This window comes from Dama dama, chromosome 20 (assembly GCF_033118175.1).
Source record: "Dama dama isolate Ldn47 chromosome 20, ASM3311817v1, whole genome shotgun sequence".
Taxonomy (NCBI): Eukaryota; Metazoa; Chordata; class Mammalia; order Artiodactyla; family Cervidae; genus Dama; species Dama dama.
Genome location: NC_083700.1, coordinates 21141574 through 21154271, shown reverse-complemented (window position 1 = coordinate 21154271; position 12698 = coordinate 21141574). Strand labels below are relative to the sequence as shown.

The 12698-nt window shown below is 35.3% G+C and overlaps 1 protein-coding gene across 1 annotated transcript in view; it reads right to left on the bottom strand.

Moving 5' to 3' along the window:
* The window catches only part of GOLPH3L (golgi phosphoprotein 3 like), a 41893-nt gene that overhangs the window by 27700 nt on the left and 1495 nt on the right, over nucleotides 1-12698 (bottom strand). Inside the window, exon 2 of the mRNA XM_061120894.1 lies at nucleotides 11767-11961. Within this exon, the coding sequence (XP_060976877.1) occupies nucleotides 11767-11949 (183 nt within the window). The 5' untranslated portion in view covers nucleotides 11950-11961. The remainder of the gene's footprint in view (nucleotides 1-11766; nucleotides 11962-12698) is intronic.

The following is a 12698-nucleotide window of genomic DNA, read 5'->3' as shown; positions in this document are numbered from 1 at the left end:
ACTAAACACACAGCTACCTCAATCATTGTTATGGGCATAGTACTGCATTTTAAATACACTACAGTTTATCTATTCAAGTCCTTATTGATATATGTTTGGATTGCCTACAGTTTTTTGCCATTATAAAAAAATGTTGTAAAGAAATATTCATTTGTATGTGTACTTCTTACACTTAAATAAATTCTTAGAAGAATAAATTCTTAACAGAAATGTATATATTCTTAGAATAAATATAAATTTATTCTTATAAATTTCTTAGAAGAAATTTTTGAGTCAAAGATTATACATATTGAAACTTTTAATAATACTGTTTTAGTCTTGTAAAAGTTTGGGCAATTAGATTTCTATAGGGACTTCCCTGGTGGTCCAGTGGTTAAGACTTTGCCTTCCAATGCAGGGGGTGAGGGTTCGATCCCTGGCAGGGAGTTAAGATCCCACATGCCTTGGGGCCAAAAAACTAAAACATAAAACAGAAGCAATCTTGTAACAGATTCAATAAAGACTTAAAAAAAAAAAAAAGATTTCAATAAATTCTGATAGTCAACACCTTTGCACTGAATTTCCACTTAGTCAAGTGTTTGTTACTCAAACCTCTTTAAAGACACACCTTAAAACAACTCTGAAGGTTAAAGATTATAAAGTTGCCTGCTTGGGGTAAAAAGAGGAAAGAAACCAAAGAAGCGTAAAGCATCATTAAAAGGAGCTTCTAAAAATGTTAGAAAACCCTTACATTAAAGTTGAATGAAAAACAGGCAAATATATAATTGCATATTCAAGATTATCAGTTATGTGAAATACCGTCTACTTTAAAAAGTGGTTTTCTAATTTTTCCAAGTTAAAAAAATATTTTATTAGGAAAAAATCTCAGAAAAAAATCTTTCTCTCCCCCCCTAATCTGAAGATTCAACATTAAAATTGCTTCACTTTCCATTTCAGAAGGAATTTTGGTGTGTCTTCCTGAAGCCTTTTCTATATGGCCAATGCTAAAGCCCAATGTCTGCAAGATGATTTCCAGGATTATCAAAAATTATACAAGAAAAAAAGTTTTATGAGCAAAATGAATTTTATTTCATTTTTTCCCTCTAAAAATTACTTTAAAGAAGAGTTAATCTACTATTTTCCTTTAAAGTACTCTATTAGGGACTTTCCTGGTGGTCCAGTGGTTAAGATTTTGCCTTCCAATACAGGGGGTGTATGTTCAATCCCCAGTCAGGGAGCTAAGATCCCACATGCTTCTTGGCCAAAATCCAAAAACAGAAAGTAGAAGCAATATTGTAACAAATTCAGTAAAGACTTAAAAAAAAAAAAGTACTCTATTAAATGAATGGCTCCAAAATTTGATCTATTTTCCTCTTTTATAAATTAATGTGATTTATTCTAACTCCAATTAATATTTCTATGTCCACAGAGCTAAAAGAGACATTTTAGACAAGAGATTAAGCATTACTAAAAGCTCACTTTGCTTAATCACAATGGGGAATAAGGAACTGTGACCTGGATGTTATTCTAATTTTTTAACAGATTTCAGCATGATTGGGAAGAATGGATTATAAACCTAGACAAATGGATATAATTTCTCAATAAACTACATGAAGACTATATCCTTTTAGAATTATTCAGAACACTGGGTGGGAAGATGTAAAGCTGTTCATAATAATCAGTTTATTAGTTTTCTCAGGGCTGCCAATTGAGGTTTTGTGTGTATGTATGTGAAAGCCAGGAATCCTAACCACTAGGCCACCCAGGAAACTCCTTTTTTTAAAAAAAATAAAAGCCACTATCAAAAGTTCAGAAAATAAAAACAAATAACACAGTGGTTGCACTAGTGGTGAAGAATCCAACTGCCAATGCAGGAGAAGCAAGAGGCATGGGTTTGATCCCTGAGTTGGGAAGATTCCCTAGAGTAAGAAAAGGCAGCACACTTCAATATTCTTGCTTGGGAAATCCCATGAACAGAGGAGCCTGGTGGGCTTCAGTCCATGAGGCCACAAAGAGTCAGACATGACTGAGCGACTAAGCAAAGTGCCTTGTCAGTGCAAAAGAAATCCAAAATAAAAGAAAACTGGTCGCCCCCTCACCCGTCCCGCAATGCATGTTCGTGGGGAGCCTGGTGCTAAACCATTCACAGACGATCTGCTTCTGGGTCAGGGTTTCGTACGTAGCAGAGCAGCTCCCTCGCTGCGATCAATTGAAAGTCAGCCCTCGACACAAGGGTTTGTTAAATTAAAAAAAGATATAAAATTAAAAAAAAAAGAAAACTGGTTATCTTTGAATATTCCTACCTTAGCTTTACACCTCATTCTGACCAGGAAAAAAGTCCTTAATTTTTATTCTAAACAATTTAAAAATGATTGTAGCATCAGAAACAGTAACTAACTTATATGCCTTTCTTTTCCCACAATCTGTTACTCAGCAGTATACATATATTTTAGAAAATACAGAAAGAAAAAAAAATCATATAAAATAAAATAAAAACTGCTCATAAATTCTGTCATCCTATTATTTGCATATATATGTGTATGTGTATATAACTAGATTTTCTTCACACATATACTACCCATATCTTTTCTAACATCCACCAATTTACGCATCTGCTTCTTCTCTCACCACAGCTTTGGGGCTTTCCTCCATAGAACGTTTGTGTAAATTATGGAACAGAATGCACAAAAGAAAGTGAAGTCGCTCAGTTGTGTCCAACTCTTTGTGACCCTATGGACTGTTGCCTGCCAGGCTCCTCTGTCCATGGGGATTCTCCAGGCAAGAATCACACACTATAAATTTTCATAAAATGCTGAGGCACAGAGGCAGAAGAAACTGTGAGAGAATTTCATAACTTTTCATAACAAGGAATCAATAGAATATAGCCTAAAAGGGAACCATGATTTAAGAAAACATGATCCCAACACCCTTTTTAAAAAACACTTTTGGGAAATTCCCTGTTGGTCCAGTGATTAGGACTTGGCGTTCACTTCCAAGGGCCTGGATTTGCCCTGGTTGGGGAACCTTTACGATCCCATGAGCTGCGTGGCCAAAAACAAACAAACAAAAAATTGCAATACTATCACACCTGAAAAATTAACAATTCCTTAATACTATCAACTATTCTGTAAGCCTCCAAATTTCATTAATTGTTTAACACATTTTTTAGGATAATTGGTTTGTTTGAATTAGGAGCCAAACAAAGTCTACACATAGTCTTACGTTTCCCACAAGCTCTTTTTTAACCTTATTTGGGTCTTTTAGTAAATGACATTTATGAAAAGTGAGTGATGAAGAAAACTGAAGGAGGAGAGTGAAAAAGTTGGCTTAAAGCTCAACATTCAGAAAACTAAGATCATGGCATCTGGTCCCATCACTTCATGGGAAATAGATGGGGAAACAGTGGAAACAGTGTCAGACTTTATTTTTTTGGGTTCCAAAATCACTGCAGATGGTGATTGCAGTCATGAAATTAAAAGACACTTACTCCTTGGAAGGAAAGTTATGACCAACCTAGATAGCATATTTAAAAGCAGAGACATTACTTTGCCAACAAAGGTCCGTCTAGTCAAGGCTATGGTTTTTCCAGTGGTCATGTATGGATGTGAGAGTGGGACCATAAAGAAAGCTGAGCACCGAAGAAATGATGTTTTTGAACTGTGGTGTTGGAGAAGACTCTTGAGAGTCCCTTGGACTGCAAGGAGATCCAACCAGTCCATCCTAAAGGAGATCAGCCCTGGGTGTTCATTGGAAGGGCTGATGTTGAAGCTGAAACTCCAATACTTGGGCCACCTCATGCGAAGAGTTGACTCATTGGAACAGACCCTAAAGCTGGGAAGGATTGGGGGCAGGAGGAGAAGGGGACGATAGAGGATGAGATGGCTGGATGGCATCACTGACTCGATGGACATGAGTTTGGGTAAACTCTGGGAGTTGGTGATGGACAGGGAGGCCTGGTGTGCTGCGATTCATGGGATCACAAAGAGTCGGACACAACTGAGCGACTGAACTGAACTGAACTGAGGGCATAAAATAGATAAAGATGTAATTTTGTAACATCAATAACTAAAAGGGGTGGGGTGGAGCTGTACAGAAGCAGTTTTTGTGTGCTATTTAAGTTGGTATAAATTCAACTTAAAATGTTATAACATTAGGATGTTAAATGTAATCCCCATGGTAACAACAAAGAAAACAGTTACAGAATATACAGAAAAGGAAGTGAGAATTGAAACATGTCAGTATATATATGCTCAATTTGAACATAAATTTCACCATTTATTGTTTCAGTTTAACTTTGACTCCCATAAAGAGAGGATAATATTTGCTGTGCAGGATCAAGCAAGAGAAAGTGCAAACTGTTTTGAAAACTCTATTGCTATACTGATAAAATATAAGGAGGGAGGCAAGAGAGATGAAAAACTCACATCAAGTTTATAGAAGCAGTGGTCAGAGCCAAAAGCCCAAATTTAAGTGGATGGTTTTTGTCTTAACATCAATACCAGAAATGTAAAAACAGCGTGCTTTTGGGTATTGGGGAGCATATACAGAGGCAGGCTCTCAATGAAACAGCTTAAATTATATTTTCCTACTGTTAAAATAGGACTTTGGTCACCCAGTTTATTACCTTTTGAACCAACAGTAAATAATCCTTTGGGATCATGTGACTATTTTTTTTAAAAAAGGGCAAGAAAAAGTTTCTTTTTTTTTTTGGTAACAGCCTATGTCAAAACCATAAAAGCTGACAAACCAGTCTTTCTGATACACTTGCCCTATTCACAACGGCAATACTAGTGACAAGAGATTTATTGTTCATTTTGTGCAATCAGGAAACTAAAAGACCAGGTTGTGACCTAAATTATAAATTACACTTTTAATCTTTTGATTGTAATAAAATGTTTTTGGACTAAGCAACTTTCAAAGAAGAGCAATTTTCTCCACCTAAATCCATTCATCCACAAGTTGTGTACTAACTTACTGCAACTGATTTTGCTTTCAACTTACAGATTGTTCACTGAGATTTTTTTAACCAGCTTAAAAAAAATCTGCACCAATCTCCCATTGCTAATAAATTATAATGAGTAAATTACAATTGATGAAGGATCATTAGTAAGTTTGAAAAGATAAGTATTAACATATTTTAGATTTATAATTTAAAATGAAAGTTTTATTCAGTTTATCATTTTTCTATAGGTATGAATGGTGACATTGCTTGAAAGAACATTATTGGTAAAAGTACAAGAATATTGTTAGCAGCACTATTCATAATGGACTCCTGAGTATTCATTTACCAGTAGAATGGCCATATATTCATATGAAATACTACACTGTAATGAACTGAATTAAATTATATTCAACAATATGGATGGATTTCAAACACAATGAACAAAAGAATACATGACAGTATTAACCCAAAAACATAAAGTTTAAAAAACAAGCAAGACTGAAATATATTGTTTAGGGATTTATACACGTTAAAACTATAGGGAGGTAAGGCAGCATATGGTAAGGGAAGGGCACAAGATGATGCCTCTAGGATGCTGACAATGTTCTATTGCTGGTAGTTACATGACTGTTTGCTTTTGGGGACTTCCCTGGTGGTTCAGTGGCTAAGACACCATGCTCCCGATACAGGGAATGCAGGTTCAATCCCTGGTCAGGGAACTAGATCCCATGTCTCAACCAAGAGTTCACATGCCGCAATTAAAGACTGTACGTGCTGCAACTAAGACAGCCACATGAGTGTTTAAAACTACTTGTTAAATTTTACATATGTGTTTTAAACAGTTTTTTGGATATGTTGTATTTTATAATTTTTAAAAGTTAAACAATAAAACACACAACTGGATGTCCAGCTCTGGCACTTCTTTAAAACATTTGAATTCATTTAAAGGAAATGGGATGCATTTAAATATCTGTGGTTATTCCAGTGAAATTATTACAAACATCCAACTGATGTTCTTTTTCCCTAGAAACTGTCTCTCTTCACTGACTCACTCTTGCTCATCTTCAGAATTCAGATTAAGACTTATCACCTCCCAGAAGTCTTCCCCAGTATCTGTTCTCTTTCCCTCTCCCAGCTATTATTTTCCACACCCATCCAAGTTAGGGATCTTCCTTCCCTGTTCCCTCAGTGCTCAGAACATGGTATGCATATTTCTCACTGTACTGCAACAGTCTGCTGACTTTTCTGATCCCTCTCCTAACTTCTCCAGCCACTCTCAGGCCATAGACTATAAATAATCTCAAAAGCTGGGACTATTGTTTTTGTTCTCTTCTAATATTCAGCACTCGACCTATACGAGATACTCAATAGATTTTTGGTGACTAAACGAATGAATGAAAATATATTTCCAGGGGACTTCCTTGGTGGTTCAGCGCAAGGCAAGGGATACCGGTTTGATCCCCCGGGCCAGGAAGATTCCACATGCCCAGGGCAACTAAGCCTGTGCATCACAACTACTGAAGCCTGCATGCCTGGAGGCCTTGTTTAGCAAGAAGAGAAGCCACCACAATAAGACTGCACACTGCAACTAGAGAGTAACCCCTTCCTCCCACCTTCAGGTCTCTGTAACCAGAGAAAGCCCATGCTCAGCAACAAAGACATAGCACAACCAAAAAGAAATAAAAATTTAAAAAAGAAAATACATTTTCATAATACCAGTGAACAACAACACTTCTTGTCAAATTTTACTCCAGTGACATGAGAAATACAGTGAAAAGCTTTTATGTCATATTGCATAGTTGTTGTTGTTCAGTCGCTGAGTCACGTCTGACTCTGCGACACCATGGGCTGCAGCATGCTAGGCCTCCCTGTCCCTCACAATCTCCCGGAGTTTGCCCAAGTTCATGTCCACTGAATCAGTGATGCCATCCAACCATCTCATCCTCTGTTGCCCTCTTCTCCCTCTGCCTTCAGTACTTCCCAGCATCAGGATCTTTTCCAGGGTCCAGTCTTCGCATCAGGTGGTCAAATTATTGGAGCTTCAGCTTCAGCATCAGTTCTTCCAATGAGTATTCAGGGTTGATTTCCTTTAGGACCAACTGGTTTGACTCCCTTGCAGTCCAAGGAACTCTCAAGAGTCTTCTCTGGCACCACAGTGTGAAAACATCAATTCTTCGGTGCTCTGCCTTCTTTATGGTTCAACTCTCACACCTATACCTGACTACTGGAAGGACTGTATAGCCTTGACTATGTGGATCTTTGTTGGCAAGGTGATATCTTTGCTTTTTAATACACTGTCTAGATTTGTCATAGCTTTCCTTCCAAGAAGCAACTGTCTTGAATTTCATGGCTGCTATCACCATCGCAGTTGATTTTAGAGTGCATATAAGTACTCAATAAAAGGCATTATTAAGATAGAGTTTTGCAAGGAAGGGAAGAGGGTTAAAAAACACTATCCAAATTTAAGATTATGACCAAAAGTCAAAAGCATTAGTAGGTTCATGCTTCTTATAGGTGACTTAGTTATAAAGATTTTCATAAAGGAGAAATTTTAAATATACTAACAATTTAATTAAAGCATTAGCTGTCCATGAGTCAATATTAGTATCTATAAAAAAACTTTTAACAAAGGTGATAATGACAAACAAGATCTTGATTTCAACAGGAAATAAACCTATTTTATTGTGGTCATGCTGGCACTCAATTTTAATTCTCAGTTAACCTTAGTGTTATTGAACTGAGGAAATATCTAATTTTAATGTATTTGAAAGGTTAGACTCTTCAACACGTATTTAAATTTCCTGATTATTTCACAAGACAATGGAGCTTAATATTTTAAACCAGTCTATGGCAGTTACTCCTCAGAAGAATCTTGAGAAAGTATGACAGTAATATTTCACAAGCAATTTGACTATAAGACCTACTATAATTTCTTTCTAGGCCTATAATTCTTGAAATATTAGTCTCATTATGTTATTTTCTTACAGCTTTTTATAAATATAATTTTAAAAAATTATAGCATTAGGTTCTACACAGAAAATTTAATGGAAGTCTTCAGCAAAAGTTAACTTTGGGATGCAAAGGTTAACATTTCAGAACTTTTTTTTTGACATGTCACAAATGATGTAAAAACATGAAATTACACATATACCAAAACACATACCAAAGAAAATAGAGCAAAAATATTCTCCAAGTAGACACAAAAATGAAATGGATGTTGCTGTTTTCATTAGGCTGATTCCCTTTTACTTAAAGGAAAGAGTCTACAAGTCTTGCCTGGCACTCAAAATCATTTCTACTCTGATCTGAGTCTAATTTGTCAATTTTGAGAAAACAATGAGATCACTGTTTTCTAAGAATACCACCTGCTTCAGTCATGCTGTTTCGGGTTGTTGTTCTAGCAGCTAAGTTGTATCTGACTGTTTCGCGACCCCATGTACTGTGGCCCGCCAGGCTCCTCTGCCCATAGAACTTTCCTGGCAAGAATACTGGAGTGGGATGCCATTTCCTTCTCCAGGGGATCTTCCCAACCCAGGGATTGAATCCATGTCTCCTGCAGTGCAGGCAAATTCTTTACCACTGAGTCACCAGGGAAGTCCATATTTTAGTCATACTGGTACTCAATTATCTCCCAAATTCATCAAGCTCAAGATACCATTGCTAACTCATCCACAAGTCGATGAGTTCCATTCTCTCCATTTATGTAAATCTATGGGCTTCCCGATAGCTTCAGTAGATAAAGAATCTGCCTGCAATGCAGGAGACTTAGGAGTCTGGGTTTGATCCTTGGGTTGGGAAGATCCCCTAGAGAAGGAAATGGCACTATTCTTGCCTAAAGAATCCCATGGACAGAGGAACCTGGCAGGTTACAGTCCAGTGGGTCTTAAAGAGTCAGACAACTAAGCATACAAGCATAACACCCATTCTTAAAGGTCCAGCTAGTTTCACTGCCTTTTGTTCTTCCCCAAATTATTCCAACCTATGATGATCCTTCCTCCCTCCAACTTCCTCTGCACTTACTGTTCTAACATGGAAAAACTTGGCGTTTTTAAATTGTTGTTTACTTTAAAAATCTTTTGGATTGTGAAATATAACGCACAAAGAACACAGTACACAAAAGTGAAATGCTCAATGATTTATCCCTAGGTGAATATGAAATTTTCTCCAAGTAGAGAAACAGAAAACTGTTAGAAAAGCCCCTTTATGCTCTTTTCTAATCACTAACACTTCCTCCTCCTCTGCTTCTCACAAAAAGGTAACCACTACCCTAACAAACATGGTAATCCCCTTTTCTGTATAATTTTACCACCTAAATTTATGCAACCCCAAACACCGTAGCTTAGTTTTTTGAAATTTACATATACATAATCATACAATATGTATTATTTTGTGTCTGGCTTCCTTTACTGAACATTATATGAAAATCATACATGTTTTGTAAGAATGTTCATTTTCATTCTTTATATAAAATATATATATTTTATTTATTTATTTACATTATATATACAATATATATGTATTTATTAATATATATTATATTATTTATTTATATTAAGTAAATGAATGATTCATTTTTATCCATTTTGCTGTTGTTGGAGCTTTGGGTAACTTAATTTTTAAAAAGATAAAGATTTTGTTTCCCCAGCTAGAATGCAAGTTTCTTGAGGACAGGGATAATATATTATATTATAATATATATATTATATTATTTTGTATTTACCTTACTATCTATATAATGCTATGCTATGCTTAATTGCTCAGTCGTGTCTGACTCTCTGTGACCCCATGGACTGTAGCCTGCCAGGTTCCTCTGTCCATGGGATTTTCCAGGCAAAATACTGGAGTGGGTCGCCATTTCCTGCTCCCAAGGATCTTCCCAACCCAGAGATCAAACCGCATCTCCTGCAGTGGCAGGCAGATTCTTTACCACTAGTGCCACCTGGGAAGCCCTGTATAATGCTAAGCACATTAAATGTTGATTAAATAAATCAACAAGTGGTTTGAGAGATAAGAAAACAAGTTGAGTTGGAAATCAATGTAATATTTTTAGAGCTAGTTATGCAACTGGCATTTTGGAACAACTATTACAACTTTAATAAATCAGAAAGTTTGACTTCTCCTATTTTTGTATGCCTGAGGATTTATCATTTTTCATTCTTTCTGAACCAACCGAAAGCTAAAAACATATCAACTATCTCCCAAAATAAAATTAGAACAATTCAAAAGGTGGATATTATCTACCCATCTTTGTACAGTGTTTTACCAGTATATCGAACACCTACTATGATCATATCTCTAAACAAGCTTCTTTATTTTTTTATCCTATTTCCTTAAGTTTATATTAACTATTATAAACTCAGAAACACAAGTTTCTGTGTCCAAAAGACAAGTCCAAAGTAAGTTTCGCTACAGAACCGAAGCAAAAATTCTAGTATCTAGGTTCAGCAGGAAATTAACCATTCCTATTCAAAACTAAACCAAACAAAACAGCTTTTCAGATCTAATATGTTCTTCTTTTATAGTCAGTGAATGTTTCTGAGGCACTATGTAAACATCTCAAAATCTTTATACCACCTAATCTTCAGACCTACTCTGGCTTTGTCTTAGAGAGTCAGTTTTGCTTTTTCCTTTATTTAACTTTTATAAAACTAGAGCCTCACAAACTTTCTCAGCAAATAGGAAAATATACTTCCAGGCAAGATTTTCTGGTATATTTGTGTCTTGACCAAGCACACATGGGCATGTCTCTAGTATTAGTTTTAACAATACACAGGTTATAATGTCTATAATGTCTTGTAATCTTGTTCAAGTTGGTAATTTGACATGACAAAAAAACAGAAGAGGGAAAAGTGATAGAGAAAAAAAATAAAATAGCATAATACAAAGTAAAACAAGTGTATTCTCAAGTTGAGGAGTCAGTGTAGTAAAGAAGAGATATTACTAGATGTATGTAGCCAATTCATTTCTATCTAAGGACAATTATTAAAGCCACATTTAGTATTTTTTAAATATAAAGTAACATTTAAATTTGATGTTTTCAAAACTGAGGGCAATAATAAATATGCCTTTTTGTATTTACCAAAGTCTTCTTGAAAAGGAAGTAGACTGTTTAAAATATTACTTATATATCTTTATAATCTCTTCATAAGGGAAGAAAGTGAAGGGAAAACACAATAAATAGTTAAATTACAAATGAAGGATAATGTATACTACTAGTAGAAAAGCCAAAAAAATATTTGATTACATCACAAGACTTGCTATCTTAAAACTAATCTCATTATAAAATAAATGTTCTATTAATAAGGGAAAAATTAGAAAAAAAGAGAAAGATGAAATTAATTTTAAAATATCTTCTAAAATAATCCTCATCAATTGTTGATCATTAACTTCTAAAGATCCACAGAATAGAAGTTATTCTTACTGTATTATAAGAAACCTACCCACTATTTATTTTTGTAAGCAGTTAGCCACACATGTTCCTTGTCTTTTCATTTAAAACTTTTCTCCCTAAATCTCAAGAAGACTTCAATGTGTGTGGGTATTCTTTCTTAGTTTAGTAAGAGGTCATTTCACCATCAATCTCATTTGGAAAACTACGAACACTTTACACTGTGTTGTATCTTCTAAAATTTTGGAGTAATTCTGTAATTACACTTCAAGTGATTATACTTCTGGATTTTACCCTCCAAGTATCAGCCATCCTTCCAGACTTCCCCATGCCCCAGATGGCTGAAGCACAATTCTAAGGCCAGTTTAGCATTAATGAAAATATTTTATCAGATACGTCTTAAAAACATTCCAATATTTAAGTCTTTGAGACAGCCAAGCAAACCGAACTGCATTACCTCTTTATCTTTTAGTCCCAGGAGCAATACTTCTTCCATAAGGGTGAGGCGGATATCCTTAGAATCTCCAGTGTCCTCATTGTCTTGATTTCGGTCTTGATTCATGTCTTCCTCACTTTCTACCTTCTTTTCGGAATTCTTCCCTACTTCAGTACGACGGGCCCGGTGAGTTAAGGTGGTCATTCTCACCTGTTTCTGGAAGGGGTGATGAAAAAATATCTATATGTATGCTTATGTAAATAAACATCTAGATATTAACGCATACATACTAAAAATGTATACAGATAAGAAATATTTACAAATGTAAATGAGAAAAGAAGGAAGGAGTAACGACAAGAAAAAATTAGGTAGATAACACAGTATCTTTTCCAAAGTATAACAAGTTGAACTGCACTGGAGGCACTGACAAGAAATCAAATCAGTAATTCTAAAGTCCAGGAGAAATGATACTGTTTTTTAAGCCTGCTGATTTCCTGTGCATAACCTATAACCTAGGAGGGAATGTCCATCATTGTGATTTCTTTCACAAAATGGATTCTCCACAAGTTAAATAATATGGAACAGCAAAAAAATGTGAGCATCCGACTCCAAAGAGCATACAGTAATTTATATATAATTTCTAAAAATATTCAATGATGCACTATAAAACACAAAAATTAGCTTTAAAAAAATTAAGAAAAACTAAATAGAAATACATGTTCTAATACTTCCTTCCCAAACCCAAATGACTCATTTCATGCAACCACTTTGGAGATCCTCAGTCTAGAGAACAACACTCAGAATATCATGTATAGCATTTCCATATGGCTAAAAACTTTCATCTCTATTCCTAGGCTAATCATCTTGCAAATACATAAACAGGTGACAACAAAAAGTACTGGTAAGAGAATGTTAAAAGATTAGCAAATTCTCAATTACAAAAAAAATCAGCC